At 37.2% G+C, this 24,291-nt stretch overlaps 1 protein-coding gene across 3 annotated transcripts in view; it reads left to right on the forward strand.

Moving 5' to 3' along the window:
• Positions 1 to 4,738: 4,738 nt before the first annotated feature.
• The window catches only part of LOC114652500 (anoctamin-2-like), a 406,460-nt gene continuing 386,907 nt past the window's right edge, over positions 4,739 to 24,291 (forward strand). For 2 of the 3 annotated variants that reach the window (XM_051920300.1, XM_028802904.2), the window contains exons 1-3: positions 4,739 to 4,865; positions 8,740 to 8,918; positions 10,213 to 10,560. In XM_051920300.1, coding sequence (XP_051776260.1) covers positions 4,841 to 4,865; positions 8,740 to 8,918; positions 10,213 to 10,560 — 552 coding nt within the window. In that variant the 5' untranslated portion in view covers positions 4,739 to 4,840. Of the gene's footprint in view, positions 4,866 to 8,739; positions 8,919 to 9,309; positions 9,533 to 10,212; positions 10,561 to 24,291 lie in introns of those variants that run through there. The other variant, XM_051920313.1, reaches the window with a different exon arrangement.

Consider the following 24,291-nt stretch of genomic DNA (forward strand, 5'->3'; position numbering starts at 1 on the left):
TTAAAAAAATATGTAAGCCTTGAACCCCATGCTGAAACATTCATATATGAAGTATACTAACCTCATATATACAAAGACAATGTTGCAGAACTTCATTGGCTGGAAGATCCGCCTCTCACCTTGCGCATTAATAACTGGGTTCAAGAGTACACAATCATGTATGCCATTGTAGCGCCTCTCTTCTGCAGTCTTGGGGTCAGGGAAAGGCTTAAGCTGCCAGCGTCTGAGCGGATATCCACTATTACCTAGTACATATAATGACATGATTGATGTTACAATGAATAATACAAACCATATGAAATGCTGAATGTTCAGCCAGTTACCTTATCAACAAGCCAGCTACCATGTACAGCATCATCATGTCTGCCAGGCTACCTTACCTCATAATAAATGAATCGTGGGTTGACCCAGGCCACCAAGCCATGACATTTTTCAAGCCACATCTTGATATTACAGATGACTTGCATATTAATGGAATGTAACTGCTCATAGTTAACAATAGCAGCTTTATTCTCGCTAGGATCCCTTATTGCAATATAAGTGAAGTAAAGTGAATTAATAACATTTGGGAGGACTTGACATTGTTGTAAATTAACTTTTTATTTTGGTAAAAACATGTTACATTTTATGTATGTGCACCCACACCATATGAAAAATGGATGTATTATCTTGCCTGTCGGTTAATGGCTTCCACCACAGCAGCCTAAATGGAGCTGATTGCTTGGCTGAGATATTCCTGACCAGTTGAATAGTTCCATGTGAAGTGACAACAGTTAGCTGATATAAAGTGGTAAAATACAAAAGAAAAAAAAAGCCTTCAGTGTAAATAGACAGCATTGACCCCAATTTAAAAGGAACTAAAATACAATCTGTACATAATATGCATCACTGTTGAAGTGTAATATGTTTGTTACATCAATGCACATAATAATAATGGCTTGGTGATACTGTATGAATTATTATGCATGTGAGTTGCCATTTAGCTTGTCTGGCTGCATCTCTCTACTTGATCAAGGTTGTTGCTACTTGCCAGATAGATTAGGATTGATTGGCTGGTAGTTTATTCCAAGCATCATATAGAACTTATCCAAGTTGTTTTTCAGACTTTGGCTTTTTCACTTGCTTCTTGCTTGGTAATCCTAGACAACCTTAATGATGCTGAGATCGGAGCTGTGTAAAGGTGGTATCATCTGTTGAAGATCTTGTTTTCTTTTCTCTGAAGGCAGTTCTTTATGATAATGCTTGTGTCTTTGGGTTCATTGTACTATTGCTGAATAAAGTTGTGACATATCAAATGCCTCTCTGATGGTACTGTATTATTTGAGAATCTGCTTGTACTTCTCAGCATTGAGGATTTTGTCGATTCTGACAAAATTTTTCACTCCATTTGAGGATTTTCAGTAACAAACCTGAAGGGAACCCTTGTCTTTTGAAACTGTTTGATGTAGACACTTACCCTTATTGTGCTCTCCATTTCTTCTATGGGCAAACTGCATTCTATTTGAGCCAAAAATTTCAAATTCTAATTTCTCAGCTCAGAGCCTTTGTTCCCATTGTACCTCTGTCCTTGTGTTTTTTGCTCCTACACTCTTAAAGATAATGTTTCTTTAACAGCATTTCATGGTTCTTTATTGGGTTGTGTGGTTCCTTATACTTTTGCTTAACATAGCACCAATCCATTCTGGAAAGGATTCCCTGCATATGAAGTTGTTTTTGTTTTTGCCCTTTGAAAAATTTACTAATATGTAGGAAAACAAAAATCTGAATCTATAATGTATGGTAGGCTACCCGGCAGGGCACTAACCGTTTAAGAAAACTTGAACTTAGCCTACATTATTGTATGCATGAAGAGTCCTATTAAAATCATAACTTATTGGTATTTTATAAGTCTTTTACCATCTATTCATTGTTATTTACTGTATGGACCATGTTATGGATTTAAATAAATAAGTTATTTCTAGGACTTTCATGTGGATGGATCCTTTGGGTACCAAAAATTGTTCCTCTTTGGCATTGCTCTAAAGAATCTCTCTGGCACCTTTATTTTTATGGGTGTAGATGAGTCTCTTGGCTTCATTTCCACTTTGGAGGAATATTTTTTGGCAGCAGCCATTCCATGAAGACCTATCCTAACAAGATACAGTATTTCTGTTCTATAGAAAGATATATTTGTTTTCCAGTAGCTTCTGTGAGATCAGAGCTGATAGTGGTGGACTTCTGATCTAAAAGGGATTCCAGTTTGATATATCTCTCAGCTGCACCGGGGTAGTGTGGAATAACCTGTGCATTTGTAGCTGCTCATCTCATTGTACATCTACAGAAGAGCTTGGCGAACATATCAAAATCTATCTGCTATGGAAATTTCTACTTGTGAGAGTCCTTGTAGTGGCATATTGATAATTTGAAGGTTAAACTGACACATCTCCCACACTCTGGCTTTTTAGTTTGATTCTTTCCATGTTCACTTCTGTTTCATATAAGCAGATTGGTTCAATTAACTTTGTTATTCCATTAATCCTTAACACCTGTTTATTATCTTTGTTTAATTATATGCTGGGCTATATACTTACAAATTAGTTAAGCTTTTATCTGAAAAGTTTTCTATCAATTAATATGTAACTTTATTTAATGAAATAAAGAAAAAAATCGTCTAACTTTTTTTGGAGAAAAACATGAATGTCTGTAAATCTGAAATTTAATGATGTACTAATGCAGAAGACAAAAAAAATCTGTAAGACAAATGAATATGAGAAATCTAGGGTGCCTAAGACTTTTGTACAATATGAGTTTGGGTGTTTATGTGAAATAGAAACCCAAAACATAAGTCCACAAAGTAGACTTTTCGTTATCACATAGACTTACAGTTTTGCAGTATAATGAGCAACTAACCTTTATTGTGGGTTAAATAAAGCAATTTGTATTTAATTGTAAAACATGTTAGACAATGAAATGCTTTCAGAACAAGTCATTAAAATATCGGTATCATTTATGAAAAGCATAGAGCTTATTGGATTATTCCCTAACTTTAACTAATGAAGCGATGGAAGCTTTAAAATTGTACTTTTTACTCGAGTTCTTGGAAAGAAAAGCTTCAATGTTTTGCTTGGGAAAGCATTAAAGATTTAAATTTTTATTTCAAGGAGTAAGGTAGTTGCAATGGTCTGCTAATAGGCAGGGATGGGCATCCTCCAGTACTTCCAATACCCATTGCTCGTCAAAGTATAAACGAATAAATATATAAACTCTAAATCACCTGACTTTTCCAAAGGGCATTAAGGAAAAATATATGGCACCACATTACTTCTGATGCCACCTATCAGACTGAGGAATCACTCCACCGTCCATGTGGTGCTTTAGACAATTTTGGGGTATAATGCCCACTGAACAAGAGTAGCCTTGCAGTTAGGAGACCTGGGTTCGCTTCCCCGGTCCTCCTTGCATGGAGTTTGCATGTTCTACCCGTGTGAGTGTGGGTTTCCTCTGCGTGCTCTGGTTTCCTCCCACAGTCCAAAGACATGCAGGTTAGGTGCATTTGGCGATTCTAAATTGTCCCTTGTGTATGTGTGTGTGTGTGTGTGCGGCGCGCCCTGCGGTTGGCTGGTGCCCTGCCCGGGGTTTGTTTTCTGCCATGCACCTTGTGTTGGCTGGGATATAGCAGGTACGATAATGGATGGAGGGATGAACAAGAATAGTCCATTTTCTTTGCCTGAAGCTCCGATCCCACTTGGCAAAAAATACCTCGTCCATGTAGTTTCCCGGTTTTTATGTGAATATGAAGTATCTGGAACATTTTACCACACGCTAATTAAGTACACTACAATTGACTGATGCCCTTTCAAAGGGTGCTCCCTGTTTTGTGCCCAGTGCTGCCAAAACTGAATTGGATTATGGAAGTTAGAAAATGTATGTTTACGTTTAAGCTGAGTTTGCACTTAGTATTTGTTTTCGTTGGATATATCAGCTCCCCCTAATTGATTATTGCTTTTACATGCAGTAAGACTAGTGTGGTTGCGTACATGAGTGTCCTATGATGGACTGGCGCCCGGATCTGTCTGTCTTTTATTCCTCCCAAATTCCACGTGCTGCCAGGATACTCTCTAGTTCACCGGGATCTTGTAAAAGAAAAGGTGTATTTAGAAATGGATATTCATGTACTATGCCTATAAATTGCAGACCTTATACATTCAATTTATCGAGGCATAACCCTTTTAAATCTTTTAATACTTAACAATATCTTCACCACAAGACAATATCATTAATATTTAATAAAGTGAGATAAATTTGCAAAGGAGTAATGTGATCTGAGTAGAAAGTATAAAAAGGGGGGAACAATGCGTGTTCTATAGAAAGAGCCTTTGGACTCCTGCTGTGCATAGAAAATTAACTTGAATAAGCTTTTAAAATGTTTTCTTTTATATCCTTATATTTAAATTAATTTCCTGCTTTCAAAAAAGAATGTTTTACTTACTATGTTATCAAAGGGAATTCAACTGTTTGCATTGCGTTTTAAAGCAATTTTACAATAAAGGAAGACTAACCTTTTATTTGGCCTGATGTTTAAATTAGTGGATGTGGACAACGGTACCTGCAAAGAAAGTAAGAAGTCTCAAGGTATGCCGCCCTCCTCATGCTTTTTATGATTAACGAAACAGAAGGTCTGGCCAATTAGCTACTGTCTTTACGTTACCTAAAGCCTACTCAAGTGGGGATGGAATTAGCCGGCAAAGCTATTGGCAAATTAAGCCATTACAGAACGAGAAGCAGATTGTACACAGTAACAGCTCTGCCACATTCTATTACCAATCAGACAGATCAGCGTCCTGAGCTGGCCCGACGCAACATGGAGAAAAACTCGCATAGCTGCGGTAAGTAGAAGGGCCCTAGCAGATTTTGTGGTTCGGCTAGCCATTCAGTTTGAGATTCAACAGATAAAAAACATTTTAATTTCCCCTCACGATTTCATCATGCCAAAGAGTCTATAGGGATAGCAGCAGAAGGCGTTGTCATCCTAAGATGTATAACGTAAACTAACCGTTTATATCTTCAGTTTGAAATTATGTACTTCTGAATTTTATTATTTATTTTTCTAAAAGTGAATGAATTTAACTGAAATTATTAATTAGCTACATTATGGTGTGAATAACAGGCACTGGAAACATTTTGTCTGGTACAAAATTATATAGTCATTTTATTGTTATTTCAAAGAATTATCTGTCTTCATCAATGCTTATTTAAGTCGTTTAAGCAACACTTCACATTATCTTAATGTAAAGGCGCAAACATGAACGTAGTTGAATAACAATGCATATTTATATTGCATTTAATTTTTTAAAATTCAGTTATTTTTACAATGTATTTATAATCGTTGTCTTCAAGTTATGAGCTGCAATATTTGTATAATATCTGCAAAATTCGATGTACAATAAACACAAATGTCTTCACAAAATGTATAAATCTCTGTAAATATTTCATTGATCGGCTGACGCGGGACCAGGTAAAATATTTGTTTAAATGTTGCATTTTATTTGTGTCGAGCTACAGTTCACTGGTTTCAAAAGAACTGGTCAGTTGGGTAGCTATAAAGCACACTCAGTGCCACTGCAAATCGGCATGTAGGCCTACCGCACGCTGTGATTTCTAATAATAGCAAAGCTTACTGCTGCTCTTCAAAATACTACATTGCCTTACTAAACTGTCAGACACCGATCGTAATGTGTCTACTGTAGACACATTTTGTTTAACACGTTAAAAAGAAAGATGTATTCTGCAACAGAATATTTTAGAGAAACGGTGTCGTGTTTAAAACAGAGTAAAGTCTGTCTATAGTAATGTACAGATTGCGCCAGGCCAAATCGGGCAGCCAGTTAACCACATCACGTGCTAAGGATGTTAGAGAGAAACGGAATACCAGGAAAAAAAAACATTTAAATGTAACCTTTTGCACCCAGCAACGGGACCGAAATTTAAAGCAAGAACTTTACAGCCAGTAACATTTAGTCCGTTTTTAAACATGACAGTTGTTCATTCATTCTGCCTTTCCATAATAAAGCTGTTTGAATCACCGAGCTAAGTCTGCTCGTAGTTAATAATATTGTTAATAATAATAATATTGTTAATAGTATACTGTTCAGTTTTTCTGAAAGCAGTGTGAAATTACCTTTTTACTCGTTTGATCCATTGGATTTACTGGTTACACCTTGCGATTTCACAATATGGAAAAGTTAATGTTTCGAAAAATGCGCAGGGCTCCGATAGAAACAGGGTTATGTAAAATAATTTAAAATTAATTGTTAAAGTTAGTTCTATTTTTAGCCCTATTTATATTCCAGAACGTCTTTACTTTGTTCTTTTAAACAATCTGATCTACGTTTAGTGTAATAGGTGCGTGATCTTCGCCTGCATGTCCCATTAGTACGTCAAAATTTTAATTATAATAATGATGTGTTGTTGGATTAAGTTTTTTTATTTTTTTAATTATGTTCTTAATGTTTTCTGCCTTCGCCTAAAGAAGCATTAGTTGAAATTGCTTCTAAACCTTTACATTATTCACTATTTTTTTATCGTGGCTTATCTTATTAAAGATAAGACCTTAACGATTTCCATCAAATGTAAATATTTATTTATCAGTTTCTGTTCATCACATCTAGTGTGTATCGCAAGGTAGTAACCAATTCTGGAAAAGAGGATAATTCTACTCGACCTAGGCAAGCTGCTTGAAGCCTCATATAGATCAGGCTAATGCAGATTCGTCAAGTAATCGAACTCTCTAACGCTGGCTATTCAGGTTTTCCTCCCACATTTAAACATGAGGAGAATGGGCAAACGCCACCTAAAAAAATGAACGATCTGGAAATTACATCCACAACACCTGCAGACTGCCACATTAGCAATGTCCAGACTTATAATACTTTGGTTCTAATGTTCTCTTCAACACTCCTCGTACAGGTATATTGTTATTGGATAAATCTTTACCAGAAATCTATGTGTCGCACTGAATGCGTGTCTTTGTATTATCCTTCGCAAATAGGATTAATTCCATTATTAAAGGTTTGGCTAAACCTTTACACCTGGATGCCATTCCTGATACTAACCCTCTTTATAAAGTATTATAAGTCTGGACATTGCTAATGTGGCAGTCTGCAGGTGTTGTGGATGTAATTTCCAGATCGTTCATTTTTTTAGATGGCGTTTGCCCATTCTCCTCATGTTTAAATGTGGGAGGAAAACCTGAATAGCCAGCGTTAGAGAGTTCGATTACTTGACGAATCTGCATTAGCCTGATCTATATGAGGCTTCAAGCAGCTTGCCTAGGTCGAGTAGAATTATCCTGTTGTCCAGAATTGGTTACTACCTTGCGATACACACTAGATGTGATGAACAGAAACTGATAAATAAATATTTACATTTGATGGAAATCGTTAGGTCTTATCTTTAATAAGATAAGCCACAATAAAAAAATAGTGAATAATGTAAACGTTTAGAAGCAATTTCAACTAATGCTTCTTTAGGCGAAGGCAGAAAACATTAAGAACATAATTAAAAAAATAAAAAAACTTAATCCAACAACACATCATTATTATAATTAAAATTTTGACGTACTAATGGGACATGCAGGCGAAGATCACGCACCTATTAAAAGCCGTAAAGTAACTGTTTGAAAGGCAACAGACAGTGCAGGATTTACGTATAAGCTACACAAGCTATAGCTTAGGGCCCCCGCCTTTTTGGGGGCCCCAAAACAAATTGTCCGAGTGAGCAATTGTCATATATACTTAAATATACTACAGCATTATTTGTCCCAAACAGACATATACCATGTAAACTGGGACTTTTAATCTCACCAGTCAAGTGACACACGGACTATACCAGTTTAAAACACGGGCACGTGGCCACTGGCTCGTTTTCGAGGTTGGACTGTGAGGAACGGAAAATTATATATCAGGGGAAGAAGTCAGCGGGATACTATTTTACAAAATCAAAGTGTCTGCATTAACAGTTTCCATTATTTTGCTTATTGTTCTTCATGAGCAATGTTGCAGAGTATAGCCGTGCTTGCTTTACGAATCTAGCGTGCTGGGGTTGAATCCAGCACCCGTCGTTGTCCATGTGAAGTTCGGCAATTCATCTAAGGTGTTTGAGAGTTTTTCAATGGCTATTACGTTTTAATGACAGCATCCCCCTAGCCGCTTATAAAGAGTTCGGTTATTAGGTGATGTCAAAGTGATCTAACGTACCGTATATGTGGGAAAGCAGGCGGCGCGAGAGACTGTCGTCGTGTCCAGGGCTGCTCCCTAACTTGTGCCCATGTGCTGCCAGGATAGGCTTCTGATCTGCCGCAACTGGAAATTGAATTGCGCGTTTCAGAATGTTATGTTATGGTGCCATAAACATAAGGTGGAGCTGTTTGTAAATTTAGGCACTGTAGAGACGTTATAGTGTGATTACCATCCTAAAGTAATTTTCTCTTTACTCATCATACGGATTACTGACTCACTTATTTAGTATGGAAAAGGTGCATAAAATAATGAGTGAAATTAGGAGTGTTGCTATTACAACAGGGTGGACATTGGCAAATTGAAAACTTATAAAACTCAATGGTGCATGAAACTCCATATCCTAACTAAACACTTATTAAATTATTTGCATGTTTTTAGTAAATAATAGCGTTTGTAGAAAACTAACATATTGTGTTCATACATGAGTTTCACTTTTTTACAGACAATTTTTTTTTCTAACTAGATATCCCACTGTGCACTACTGATGTGGAATACAGAGAAGCAACTCAAGCCTTAAGTGAATCTTCTTCAATTCATAGTGTGAAGTATCTTACATTGCCACATTACCTTCCAGAAGGAAGCTTCAGCACATTACATGGGACATTTGATCCATCAAACTACATTCAGGACCACAGTAGCTCAGTAAGTTCTTTTCTACAGTAAAATACTGTTAACTCCTGAAGCCTGTTAAAGTTAGATTGTTGAATATGTGTATGAAGAGAGAGTTTTTTTTGTTTGTTTTTAAATAAATCTGACAAGTTCAAAGGATGTATCATGTAATGGATGTAAGCATTATTAAGTTAAGATGTTCATCCCCCGTACATGCATCAAAGGAACTTTATTAATTCACAGGTAGTATTTACTCGGAACTTGGTGTTGCAATATGGAACAGGTTGTATAACACATTCAAATAATAATGTGGCACCTTTGGGTTCCCAGCAGAGGATGATCCCAATTAGTCTGCGTTGCTATGGTGATCCAAGAGAGGAAAGAAATCCAGGTAGATTTGTGATAATCAGTCAGAGCGCAGCACCCGAATGTGTGTTGACTGCTCGAGGCTAAACAGAGATAACAACGGGTCCATGATTATCCTGGAAATATTTGTACTTTTTCAAATTTTAAAGTTTAGCAATGGATTGGAAATAGTTTTCAAGTTGGACTAGGGAACTGTGAAGTATTGTGGGTAAAACAGAAATATATAAAGACAAAAAGTCAGAAGAAAAATGCAGGAGCCCCTAAATCTACAAACACTTCCAGTAAGTGCTTAAATATATGTAAATGCATGTACAATATTTATATGTTTAAAAAGTTTTGTGTTGTTATGCTTTGATATGCAGTGCATTTTGACAGAATGTCATATTGGAAAATAAATTACATACTTGTATTTGAATGCAGCATAGCAGAAAGTATATATTTAATCAAATTTACATATTTTAGTTTTTAGATTGAGATATACATATGTGTAAAAAGTAAATGTTACACCTGTTGTTAAAGTATTTACATACATGCTATTGTCAGTGTTTGTCAAATATTGTTTAGAGTAAAAATCCATAGACAGCAATAAATGTAAACATATTTTAAGAAGTATAGTAACAAAGATGGAAGTAAATGTATTGAAAGGGTTTATAATATGTCAGAGAATTTTTGCATGAGAGGCTCTATGGTATTCAGTTCTACTGGGTTTCTCATGCAGTGAACACAATGCTGCTTTCAAGGTAGTTCACAGTTCCATGTAGACACAAATGAGCCAACAAGTGACTTGGTTCAGAAAAAGAATGCACTGTTTAAATAGTATTTGACTATTTCTGCAGTATTTCTGACAGATATATTTTATGTAATATTTAGTAAATTGGCAATAAGTTAACAAAGGCAACGCATGAGTGATTAATGAGATGCCAAACATAACTTTATTGTATAATTGTCTTCTCACTTTCAGGTTGTTAACAATTTTTTTGATGCAAAGCAACCAAACTGCAAAAATGGATTGTTTTTCAGTGATGGGAAAAGGAAAGTGGATTATGTGCTGGCTTATCATTACAGAAAACACATCACACATCACACCTCCTCAGTTTCTCATGGGCTTGCTCTCATTTCTAATGGCAACTCAGTAAACCCAGAGGACAAAAATTATGAGCAAGCAGCTTCCGAGCAGCAACAGCAGCCGCAACAGGTGGTTATGGATTTATCCCCACAGGATGCCTTAGAAGAAGAAAGGAGGAGTCGGAGAGAGGAGTTTGAAAGAAACCTAATGGAGGCTGGTCTTGAACTAGAGAGAGACAAGGAGGTAAAAAGGAAAATTTAATGGTTCAGATGAATTTACTACAGGGAGAATGGATTGGGTGTGTCATTTTACTGATTAGTTTTGAAGGGCAATAATGTTTTATAACTGAAAGCCTAGATAAACTTGGTAGTACGTACAGTATAAAGTTTTCAAATATCCTAATAGTTTGTTGATATATAAATTAATGCAGCATCACTCAGATTTTGCCTTTTTAGTTATTTTAGTCTCATTCAGGCCCTTTTGACGATGACTAAAAAAGTGAAATATTAAAATTTGCAATTTTTTCTAATTATAGTTATTTTCATACAGATTTGGAATTATGATTTTTTGCCCTTAATAAATATTTAAGTCGATACTGTTCATTGTATTGATAATAAAATGTAAATTTTATTAAACACATCATTATTTATATTATTCTCCTCTTCTCATTATGCATTGAGATCATATATTACACTGAATACTCTTTTACATTAAAGAGTGAAACTCATCTGAAGACAGCATAACAAAAGTTTTATTTTCAATTTTACAGCAAAATACAAAACAAACTGTCATAAATTATAGCCATAAAGTATGATTGATTAATAAACTTTCACATTGAAAAGAACAGTTTATACTTCAACAGGCAAATTTAAAAAAAAAGGTTTTCAGAGTTTAATACAAATGAGAAATTCACTACTGCTAAGCATATTAAATGTAGTAATGAACTTTACTTCTTTATTAGGTATTGTTTCCTATAAAGATCCCTAATAACCCCCTAAACAAAAAAGTCATTTGCAGCTTTCATAGTTACTAACAGAATTGTTGTATTGATGTAGTGATACAGATTCTTTTTTTCATTGTGCTGGTACCATATAAATATATTATTAAAATTTATTGTAAAACATGGCCCTAATTTTCTTCAAAGAAAGAGAATTCTGGATTCAGTTACAAAAAGACAAAAGACTTTTTATCAGCTATAGTATATTTGCAGAAATGATTCTGACATATTACAGGCCAAGAGAGTGTGAAAGTAGATGCTGTATAGCGCCCGACCCGGCACAGACTCACTCGGAAGCACCAAGACTTTTATTTTTCTTCACCAGTGGGGCACATCTTCCCCGTGAACCCCACAGGCAATACATAGTCCCAAAAGCACTTAAACTCAACACAAACACTCGTCTGGCACCACCACTCTTCCTGTCTAGCTTTGTCCTCCACCTCCCGACTCTGGCTTCTCGAGTGGTGGCTGCTGGCCCCTTTTATAGTTCACCCAGAAGTGCTCCAGGTGCTTGATTGCCGTGTTCTGGCTGCACTTCTGGGTGTGGTGAATACATGGCCCAAAGGGGCGCAGGAGTCCCAGCTGCAGCACCCCTGGCGGTGCCTGTGGGACCCAACAGGGCTGCACCCAACTCCAATTCCTGTGGAGCCCTGCAGGAACCCGAGGCACCTCTCCAACCCAGGGGAGCAGCCATCTAGCATCCGGGGGAGGTATTGCACCCGTCCAGGGCTGCTCCCCCTGAAGATACAGTGCAGGGGCGTCCCGGCTGCCTGCCACAAGAGTGAGTATTTTACATTTAAGTAATTATACACTATATATTGTAAAAATAAAATAAGCCAGGCAGAATTAATGGCATTGCCATGTTTTTAATTTCCATCCAGTCCAGTACACAGTAATTCTCTTCAATCTCTTCCTTGGCAAAAAATTAAAAAGGGTGTTAAATGGTTTAGTTTTGAATAGTTATTTCTGTTCATTAGTGAGGCTATCTATTTGCTATTTTTAAATAAATAAACAACTTCAAGCTGTCAGTACTATGAAGTTAATAAGGAGTTTTAACCTCATAACATCTTTTTTTTTGTTCTTTGTTTCGCCTTATACAATTTCTTGTATTAGGAATTTGGTAGTTTTCGTATACCCCTTGGGGTCAGAGCGCAGGGTCAGCCATTGTACAGCGCCCCTGGAGCAATTACAGGTTAAGGGCCTTGCTCAAGGGCCCAGCAGAGCAGGATCTCTTTTGGCAGTGGCGGGGATTTGAACCGGCAACTTTCGGGATACCAGCGCAGATCCTTAGCCTCAGAGCCACCACTCCGTGTATATATGTATATACGTATATATGTGTATATGTGTATATATGTGTATATATGTATATATGTGTGTATTTATGTATATATATGTATATATGTATATATGTGTATATATGTGTATATATGTATATATATATATGTGTATATGTGTATATATGTATATATATATATGTGTATATATATGTATGTATGTATGTGTATGTATATACATTTACTGTATATGTATATATATATATATTTTTTTTTTTTTTTTTTCTTCTGGTAAATCATAACCTTAAGGCTAATTTTTTTACAAAATGAAAGACTTCATTGAGCTCATTTGAAAACGATTACTATTGCAAAACACTTTATTTATACAGTACCATTGTCTCCATTTCCTTTTAAGAACAATCACATTAAGTTGTTTGACAGTGTGTCAAGAATGGAGATTTAATCTATTGCCTAGCACAACTTTTTAGTCACTAGGCCACAATTTCAACAAATATAATGTACATTAACATTGAGTTATCTTTGGCCAAGTATACTAGTTAACTCAAAATAAATTAATGTTTTTTGAAAATGTTTCCAGTAAAGAGCACTTTATTATATAAATGAGTTGAATTAAGTAACTAAAATATTTTTATGAAACACACCATACTGCCTATTACATTTGTCTTGTGAGCTTCATACTAATCAAAGCAAAAGGAATTAAACAAGTGAAATTAAACCATTTAGTTTTACCTGCTCATTTGATTAGCCAAGATTTTACATTATGTTATTTGAGTAGAATATTAAGACGCTAAGTGTGTGTCCTTCAACTACATTAGCTGTTTGTTTGTTTTGTGTCAATTTTTTTATAGAAAGAACAATTAGATTTGCCATCCTGAATCAAATTCTCATTTACTGTATTTCCTCAAGTACCTGTATGTGTTTCACTATTTACCTAGTTGTTGTTTACCAATTCCCTTAAGAGTTTTAAAGAATTACGTTCTCTAAATTTGTCAGAGTATACCATACCTTTTTTAAACCATCCATTTTAATAAGGAAGCTGTTTTTGCAAAGATTATAGTACTGCTACATGACAATTGCACATACAGCTCCAAATACAGTCTCTGAAGAACCCTTACAACCAAAATCTTTTGGAAAATAAGGGCAGTAATGATACAGCTTTCAGCTTGATCTTATCTCATGTGATATTTTTCTGGTACTGCAAAAGCCACTTGAGCAGTTAATTAATTTAATAGGTTGGACAGAGAAAGGGAAAGATGGCTGCTAAGTAGATACTGCATAATTGGCTAACTAATACCAACTTTCCAGTTTCTGCTGACTCATGCTGACATAAATATATTTATAAATCCACTGAAACTAGAACAAGTCCAACTTTATAGAACATGTTTGTCATTAACCAGTTATACATACAGTATACTAATTTCTTTTTTGTTCTAATTCAGATTATTACTATTTTGTTATTATGCATGGTAAAATTTAATGTAGTGCCATAGTGCTTGTACGCTGGTTCTCTTCTTGGCAGTGGTGCTTTTTGACAAGGAGTTTGCATAATCGCTCTGTGGTTTAAAGGCTTGCATTTTGGTTGATTGGCATTTCTCATTTGATATGTGGATATGTGCATACATTCTTTGATGAAATGGCCTTTCAAGACCTAGTTCCTACCTGGCCATAACAGGCCCTTTGTCTCTGCATTCCTGTATGTGATAAACTGGGTTCAGAAAACTCAGAGGATTAGTTTGTTTTATGAATGGTAAAGTAAGAAATTTTAATTTTCTGCCTAAGATTGATTTTGTAATGCCTTCCATACATCCCTGATTTATTAAGGTTAATTTTAAAGTGGATACTAAATGACTGTCCTGAAATGACAATTTTAATGTTGTACCAGGAATAACAGAGATACAAAGAAATCAGATCCACCTAAAGCAGGCATGTCAAACACGCGGCCCCTGGGCCGCATGTGGCCCGCAACAGAAATCTGTGCGGCCCGCATGACAGATCCTAGTTAGCACTAAACTTGTACAAAATGATTACTATCATTTGTGATTGAATCATTCTGCCTCTTCGGTGTTACTTATTGACTTTTCTTACTTCTGACTTCTGACAAAAGCGCGTTTTCCCATGGCATTACGGTACTGGAAACGTCATCTGCTAGTATAGCCATGAGCCTTGTCCAAAGTTAATGAGTGCTAGGCTGCTGCAGCCTGGCAGCAGGGGCGGTCTTAGGCATGTGCAAACTGTGCACCTGCACAGGGCCGCCACGCCAATATATATTGAATATAAAAGAGAAAGAGAAAATAATGACACAGCTGATGGCAATGTGGCCGAAAAACATTGTGTTTCTTGTTAATTAGTATGCTGTATTTACTAATGTCACTCGAGTCGGAGCAGTAAGCTATATGTAATATTATAACGTTCTGCCATAATGAAAATATCATGGGCCGCGACTTGGTTTTCAAGTTACGGACATGCGCATATAGAAGCGTGTCATGAGCACGAGGCAGCTATGCAGTGTCCGCAACGGACGTGGCCATCCGCCGTGCATAAGATACCATATTGACATTGGCGGGCGAAGGGGCCACCAATTCTTTTTCTGCCCAGGGCTGCCACGAGCCTAGAGCCACCCCTGGCAGGCATCACTACTGGCTGGGCTGCTGAGACCGGCCACTGGGCATAACTGACCATCACGAGTAGTAATAGCTTGCATATTTTCACGTTTTTTTGCTCTAGTTTTATGTAATTTTGTGCTAGTATTGTAATGAAAAGTTAGTGCAGACTACAGCTGAAGATCTGAAGTGGACGCGAAAAGTTGGTGAGTTGTTTATTAAAAAATTTTTGTGATTTTGAGTTTGTAAAATTAGTGTAGGTCAGGGGGCTTTTTGCATATCGGCTTATTTTACAATATAAACTTTGAAGTAAACTTAGTAAAGTAAAATTTGATTTTTGGAGGATTTGTTTTCCATCTTGAATTACTGAGCAATGAATTCAGTGAGCGTTTTCGTAATTTCAGTTCACACGAACAGGACTTTGCGCTGTTTACGTCACCATACTCTTACAATGTTGAGAATGCGCCTGAGAATAGGCGCCTGAGAACTGATTGAACTGCAGTCAGATTCTATTCTGAAGGCAAAATACAATGAAGTTGGTGTGCCAGGCTTGTATGCTTACCTGCCACCCTCGTATGTGCAGATCCATAAGTTGGCATCAAGAGTACTGTCTATGTTCGGAAGCACTTACCTTTATGAGCAATTGTTTTCGTTAATGAAAGCTACCAAAACCCCACATCGCTCAAGACACTGTAAGACTCCTATATAAGCAATGAATATAATATAATGAATATAATATAATAATATAAGGACCTAGCTAAGGGGCTAAGACTCTAATTGTACGCTGTTGTACGAAGATTGTATGGAAATAAATTGCTTTTCTTTAAACTTTAAGCTTTAAGTGTTACATTTTTTAAAGTTTTCAGTATGTTACAGTGCAGCCAGCTGACGCATGTATGGCAGTCGAAGCGGCCCACCAATGGTAGTGAGTTTGACATGCCTGACCTAAAGCATTCCTCCTAAAAGTAATGTTTTATTTTAAGGAGGCCAAAAATAAAAATTCACAGGTGCCCTATTTTTTAAAAATTTTATTCAATTTCTTCTTTAATTTACCTGCTAACCAGTAATGCAATATTGGCACACTGTCATGTGACTCAAAAGGGAGAAGCAGTGCTTCACCTATGCAGTTTATAGCAAAGATAATGTGTTGCTGACCTCACATTGGAATACAGTAGATAGATAGATAGATAGATAGATAGATAGATAGATAGATAGATAGATAGATAGATAGATAGATAGATAGATAGATAGATAGATAGATAGATAGATAGATAGATAGATAGATAGATAGATAGATAGATAGATAGATAGATAGATAGATAGATAGATAGATAGGTACTTTATTAATCCCAAGGCAGTGAAGCAAGCATTTCAAGGACCTACTAAATCCCACTGACTCAACTTCCTTCGAGGAAGCAAAGTCAGCAGACTCAGAGGAGACTCGCCCATCACAGGAGCTGAAGTTGCTGAGGCAACTAAAAAAAAATCTCCTTGGTGGCAAGGCTCTTGGGGTGAATGATATTTGGCATGAGTTTTTAAAGACTCTGGTGGGTGATAGTGTCTTGGCTGATACACCTCTTCAGCATTATGTCAAGGTCAAGAACAGTGTCTCTGGATTGACAAGCTGGGTTAGTGGTCCCCATCTTTAAGAAAGGGAAAAGGAGGTTATGTTCCAATTTTAGGGTGATCACACTTCTTAGTCTCTCGGGAAAGGCCAATGCCAAGAAAGAAGGATCTGGCTGTGGGTTGAGCCTTGGATTCAGGAGGGACAATGAGGATTTAGTCAGAGGCACAGAATACTGGACCTGCATTTTACCCTTAGAAAGATTCTGGAAGGTTCATGGGAGAATGCGCAACCATGTGTTTTGTAGTCTTGGAAAAGGCGTACAATCACATCCCTTGGAGAGTCATGTAGTGGGAGCTTTTGGACTATGGGCTACCAGGCCAGCTGTTGAGGGCTATTCAGTTCCTGTACAACAAGAGCAAAATTTAGTGTGCTATGCCGGCAGTAAGTCAAACACATTCCCAGTGGGTGTGGGACTCCACCAGTGCTGCCCTTTGTCACTAATCCTGCTCATAATTTCTCTGAAAAGTCATCCAAGGAGTTGGAGGGTGCCAGTTCAATGGCCCCTTCATTGGGCTGTGACCTTACACACATGTTGTGCTGGTTTGCAGCTGAGTATGAAGTAGTCAAGATGAGGATCAGCACCTCCAAGTCTGAGGTCATAATTCTTTGATGGAAAATGGTGGAATGCCCTCTATGGATTTTAGTTGAGGTGCTGCTTCAAAAAAAGTTTAAGTATCGGGTAAGTGAGAGGAAAAGGAAATGGGAGATCGGTAGTCCGATCACAGCAGTGCCCACAGTGATGCGGACATTCTCCTGGTGAGTTGTAGTTGATTTACATTCCTACCCTCTCCTATATACTGTATATGAGTTGGGGGTAGTGACCAAATGTACTAGATCATGGAAATAAGTGGTAGAAATAAGTTTCTTTCCCAAGGTTTCTGGGCTCAAGCTGTAGAGAGGGTGAGAAATGTAAACATTCAGGAACACCTCAAAGTAAAGCTGCTGCTCCTCCACATAAAAAGGATCTGGTTGAGGTTGTTCAGGCATCTGATTAGGATTCATCCTGGACACCTGCCTGGGGAGATTTTTTTGGGCATGTCCAACTGAAAGAAGACCTTGGGGCGGAGCCAGGACTCTTTGGAGAGATTATATCTCTTGCCAGGCCTGGAAACACCTTGGTGAGAGTTGAATGCTTTTGATTTGCCACAAAATGTTTGCCAAATCAATGTTTTAAAGTCTGCCTTGTCAGATTAGGCAGAACTACTGACTGTATAAAACAGTTAGATTAGGTTGGTATGATGGCAAAAGGGTCAGCATTGCCCTTCTAGATTTCATGAGAACCAGGATTAAATGCTGAATAAATACCCAAAAATGATATGTTTTCATGTTTTCTTGCAGAATGAGGACTCTTGACCAATAAATGATGGACAGAGGCAGATCATGGCTCTTGGTCATCATCAGTGCTTATAGCTGGCATTATAGGGTGTTTTGGATCTTTTGACAATCATGCACACTGGCCAAGGCATCCCAGCTGGGGTTGTGACCAATAAACAGATGTTTTCCATGGACCCAGTCTCCTCGGGCCTCATACATAACGCCGTGCGTAGAATTCACACTAAAACATGGCGTACGTACAAAAAAATCCAAATGCATAAATCTGTGCGTACGCCAACTTCAACGTTCTTCCACTCCATAAATCCCAGTCAGCGTGAAAAGTAACACTCGTGCACGTGCTTCCGGGCCCACCCCGACTCCTTTCAGAATTCCGGCTATTTGAATATGCAAATCAATATAAATTTTCCCTTATATTTTGCGTTCTGTGAAAGGGCAATGGCAAAGCACAGGGGAAAAAGAAGAATTTCAGTGAATACCAAGTAGAGGCAAGGAAAAACGTACTATTTGTTGGTTTAAGCAGTGATATAAACAACTAAAGGAAGTTGATCGAGTGACAGAGTGGAGGAGAAACTCGAAAGTTCAAGTTCAGAAAGTCGCACAGTCTTTTTATTCTTCTTCTTTTGGCTCTTCCCATTAGGGGTTGCCACAGAGGATTATCTTGTTCCATATCTTCCTGTCCTCTACATCTTGCTCTGTGACACCCAGTTCCTGCATGTTCTGTCTCATCACATCCATAAACCTCCTCTTAGGCCTTCCTCTTTTCCTTTTTCCTGGCAGCTCTATCCTTAACATCCTTCTCCCAATTTACTCAGCATTTCTCCTCTTCACATGTCCAAACCAACGCAATCTCTCCTCTCTGACTTTGTCTTCCAAACTGTCCAACCTGAGCTGACCATCTAATGTACTCATTTCTAATCCTATCCATCCTTGTCACACCCAGTGACAATTTTAGCATCTTTAACTCTGTTACCTCCAGCTCTGTCTCCTGCTTTCTGGTCAGTGCCACCGTCTCCAACCCATATACCATAGCTGGTCTCACTACTGTCCTGCAGACCTTCCCTTTCATTCTTGCTAATACCTGTCTGTCACAAATCACTCCTGACACTCTTCTACACCCATTCCACCCTGTCGCCACTATTTTTTTCATCTCTATTCCACAATCCCCATTACTCTGTAGTATTGATCCCAAGTATTTAAACTCATCCACCTTCGCCAACTCTATTCCTTGTATCCTCACCATTCCAATGACCTCCCTCTCATTTACACACAGTCTTGTTCCTACTGACCTTCATTTCTCTCCTCTCTAGAGCATATCTCCACCTCTCCAGGGTCTCCTCGACCTGCTCCCTACTCTCGCTACAGATCACAATGTCTTCAGCAAACATCATAGTCCATGGGAACTCCTGTCTAATCTCATCTGTCAACCTGTCTATCACCATTGCAAATAAGAAAGGGCTCAGAGCCGATCCCTGATGTAATCCCACCTCCACATTGAAATGCATTCATCACTCCTACCGCAGACCTCACCACAGTCACACTTCCCTTGTACATATCCTGTAGAACTCTTATGTACTTCTCTGCCACTCCTGACTTCCTCATACAATACCACAGCTCCTCTTGAGGCACCCTGTCATATGCTTTCTCCAGGTCCACAAAGACGCAATGTAACTCCTTCTGTCCTTCTCTATAGTTCTCCATCAACATCCTCAGAGCAAACATCACATCCGTGGTGCTCTTTCTTGGCATGAATCCATACTGCTGGTCACTAATCATCACCTTATTTCTTAACCTAGTTTCCACTACTCTTTCCCATAACTTCATGTTATGTACCCGAAATAAGTAAGAATTGGTCAGATATCAAAGTCACCGTGAAAAGGCAAGTCGTAGCTCACCGTCTGAGTGTCATATGGAAGCATATTAGGGTACAGAAAAAAGAAAAAAAAACTGGGACACAATGTGAAAAAAGGTTGAAATTTCCACTTTAATCACATAGTTTATTTTATCATTAAAGCAGAACGTCATAAACTTCATCTTAAAATCGTTTAATAGTTTCTCAAATCCCATCGTAGCTAAAGGCAGGTTAAATGCTTCATATTCTATGTATTTTTCAATGTAATTTTATACGCTGACAGGACACAGAATGCATTACATTAATGATGTTACAGCTCTCTGAACAATTTAAATACTAAGATGTATTCTTAATATAATTTTCATGATGATAGAAATTAATGCATGTATAAAACATTGAGGCACGTTGGCGCACTGGTAGCGACAAGCTGGCGCCCCTTCCAGAGATTGTTCCTGCCACCTGCAACATGCTTGCTGCACCATGCGTGACCCTCAATAAAATAAGTTATTGCAGCAGTACTGTCTCTTTCAAATGTACTAACCCCCGATTCCTGTCCTTCCTTTTCTTTCTCCAAATAAGCAATCACCACACAATCAGCTCTATTCCATCCATCTATCCATCCAGGTTCCACCAGTCCCAGCAAGCATACAACGCGAGGCAGGAACAATCCTTGAGCGGGGCGCCAGCTCATCACTTACTGCTGCCCACTGAGTCCTTACATATTTAATCATTAACAATGTACATTATTTAAATGAAGTTAAAAATTTATCTGTATAATGTAATATATATACTTTACTGCATTTCATCTTTAAAATGATATGAAGAGCTCCAAGAAGATAGCGCCTGAAAATCTAAATCAACTTAGAATCCAGTCGTCATCATATGTAAATACGCACTCTCAATTGAATTGAATTCCTTTATTGTTATTGAATGATACAATAAGATTCAATATACAAATCCTCCATAAACATATTTTCCTATAAAATGGTAAAATAACAACAACAAAAATAATAATAGGATAAAAAACTGAAAAATATACAATATTATACAGTGGCTCAGGTTGTGCAATATTACAACTGTAATGCAAGTTTACAGTGAGGTAATTGTACTTACAAGTATAAACAGTTCTACCAGGAGCACTTGATGGACTGATTGAGTGCATTTATAGCTCTTGGAATGAAACTGTTTCTGAACCACAAGGTCCATACAGGAAAGGCTCTGGAGCATTTGCTGAATGGGAGACGTACAAATAGACTGTGCACATGGCTGAGGCGGCGTGTGCTAGAAGCTCTATCCTGATATTTCTCCTGCTCTTGACACAATCTGTGGTAGAGCCTTCCGATCAGCTGCTGTATAGCTGTGATTCCACACTCAGATACACTAGGTTAAAATACTCCAAGTGGAGCACTGATAGTAACAACTCTAAAGTGGCTATGGTATTTGGAATAGTTTGACCATTCAGTGCCCAATTATATGGTTACAGGTTGATTACAATCAGATGCCTTGAACTAAAAAATAATATGCGGTTAATTTCAGGGTATTTGATAAAGCCGCATCAGGGATGTGAATCTAAAAAATAAAGGGAAACCACACAGGAACAGTAGTACTGCTTTCACGCTGGGTGCCGCCAGTTTGCAAAACTCAGTGGAAACTTGCGTATGGAAGGAATTGACCTGGCATGAAAATGTGCGTCGCTTTACGGCAAGTTTAGATTTTATACTTCGTGATGTGAGCGTGGAAATGGGCATTCGCAACATTTGTGTGTACACACTGTTTATACATGAGGCCCCTGATCTGCAGCAATCTTGAGGCTCTCTGTGTAGCCTTTGTGATATGAATGAGTGAATGAATGGATTGTTAAATGGATTCAATAAAAAGGGTGATATGGATATATCTGTGATCATTTAAAAGCAAAAACTATATTACTTCAAAATATATTAATTCAAAAAATGTGAGCATGCCTAACAAATGAAATGTAAGTCTACTCATATGTGAAAAATGTTGGCCTTATAATGTGAAATGTTTCACAAATGAAATCAACGGGTGAACCCACTTATGTTAGATAGTTTGGCTGACCATTACAAGAATACGATAACTATAAATATTGTTAGAACAAATTACATAAAACTTAGTACTGTAGGTGATTGTTAACATGTATATCTTTCATAAACATGTGGTTTGGGTCAAATTTGAATATTTGATATGATGGTAATTTTTGATCAAAAAATGAAAGCTTCTGCTTATAGGGTTGAGCATCGGTACAAATCTTAGTGAGGCATAACTCACTTATTATTAGTAATAGTTATTTTGGCATTTTAATACTAAAATGTCAGTATTAAAAGAACCTGTGGCAGATATACTAACATTAAATCTGAGATCCTAAGGTAATATATGTCAGCCATACTTTGCTGAAACTCATGTTTGGTGTTGAAACTGCATTTTTTCTTTTGTTGAGTTGATCTTTGGATTTAGTAAAACCACATCTGTTTCCAAAATGCTATGTGAAAGAACATAAGAATATTTTTTGAAAAGAATACTACTTTCATCTAAAGACAACTTGTGTATTACCACTCACCACAGTTTTACAATATACTCTATTACTAAAAATTCCTGCTTTAAATCAAATTCTATCTCTGTATTTGTTGAAGAATCTATTGTAATGCAGTAGTTGGCATCTACCCAACTAACTGCTTCCATCATTTTAAACACACCTATTATGTCACCTTTTAGTCTGCATTTTCTTCATCATAAAGGGTTAAATTCTTTTAGTTTCTATTGATAGCTCAAACCATTAATCCATGAATCAGTTTAGAGGCTTCTCTTTGAACTTCCTTTAGTACTACAAATGTAATTTTTTTAAATATGAAGATCCACACAGGACACATTTTCCCAGATGTGGCCTGAAAAGCTGTATTGTCCAGCATTGTGACATTTCCTGAACAGAATGGACCTGTATCATTTTGAAGCATTGCATTTTAACAAGAGGTGTTTTGGGGAGGCATACGAGTATTATGTTACTGTTTAAACTGTTTAGAACTTCACATAAAGAGATGAACAATAGTATAAATACAACTATACTGAATAACTTTGAAATTTCTTATCCACATTGAAAAGCCAAACAAAAATGAGCACTACATTAGAAATTTCTTGCCTTAATAGTAGGGGCATCAAGAATAAAAATAAATTGAGTTGAAGTTATATGCTGTTATAATTATCCATATGTTATGATGATATGGCAATATCAGAAACCTGGGTAAACTTTAGAGATGGGGATAAGTATAACATAGAAAAATAAACATTGTAGAAAATATAGCGCAAACAAGAAATTTGTTGAAATTTGTGTAAAATTGTATTTAAATACCTGTCTTCTTGTAAACTCCACTGCAGATAATAGTTTCAAGAGACATGTTTTTAATTATTTTAAAAAAGCAATTTAGGCCAGACAATAAGAAGGTACTTCAGAGACTTCAATTTCCCAAATATTAACAAGGGTAACCTTGCAAAATAGTAGAGCAAAACAACAAGAGTTTTTGGACATAGTTAATAACTGTTTTTTTTTAATAGTATGTTAAAGCAGTGCTCCGCAACCGGTGTGCCACGGCACACTGGTGTGCCTTGAGCCGATACAGGTGTGACGCGGTCAAATAAGACAATTTTCTAACTAAATAATATTTCAACGGTCCTCCTTAGAAACACAATAACGAGAATACGTGCAATGAAATATTCGCGTAAATAGCCTTTTAAAGGTTTCATAATTTTATGTGTCATTTCTCTGAAATAATAAATCCCATCGCCTGGCGCCTGTCGCCTACAAATTAGGCCCTACGTAGTCGCCAGACAACTCCGTAGTATGCTTTGATAGGCAGAGCGCTCCATGCCCTCACCTAGATTCAATTCAAGCCGACGTATTAGTCGTGCTACGTCGCATTCACTCGTCTTGCGACAGTAGTTATCATTCATTACTATTAGTTGTGTTGCTGAATTGTGTATGGTTAACGTTCTTCGTGTGATTCATATTTAGTTTTATACCCCTTTAAATATGGATAAATTTTTACATGGAAAAGATTCGTCTTCATGTACAGATGATGAAGAACCCAGCACAAGTGTTGCAAAAAAAACAAAGAAGATTGTGAAAAGGAAGTACAACGAAGACTACATTCGATATGGATTCTCGTGGTGTGGTGACGAAACGGCTCCAAAGCCACAATGCATCATTTGCGGCAATCAGCTATCAAACGAGGCAATGGCACCCAGTAAACTAAATCGCCATC

The sequence above is a fragment of the Erpetoichthys calabaricus genome, chromosome 1, assembly GCF_900747795.2.
Source record: "Erpetoichthys calabaricus chromosome 1, fErpCal1.3, whole genome shotgun sequence".
Taxonomy (NCBI): Eukaryota; Metazoa; Chordata; class Cladistia; order Polypteriformes; family Polypteridae; genus Erpetoichthys; species Erpetoichthys calabaricus.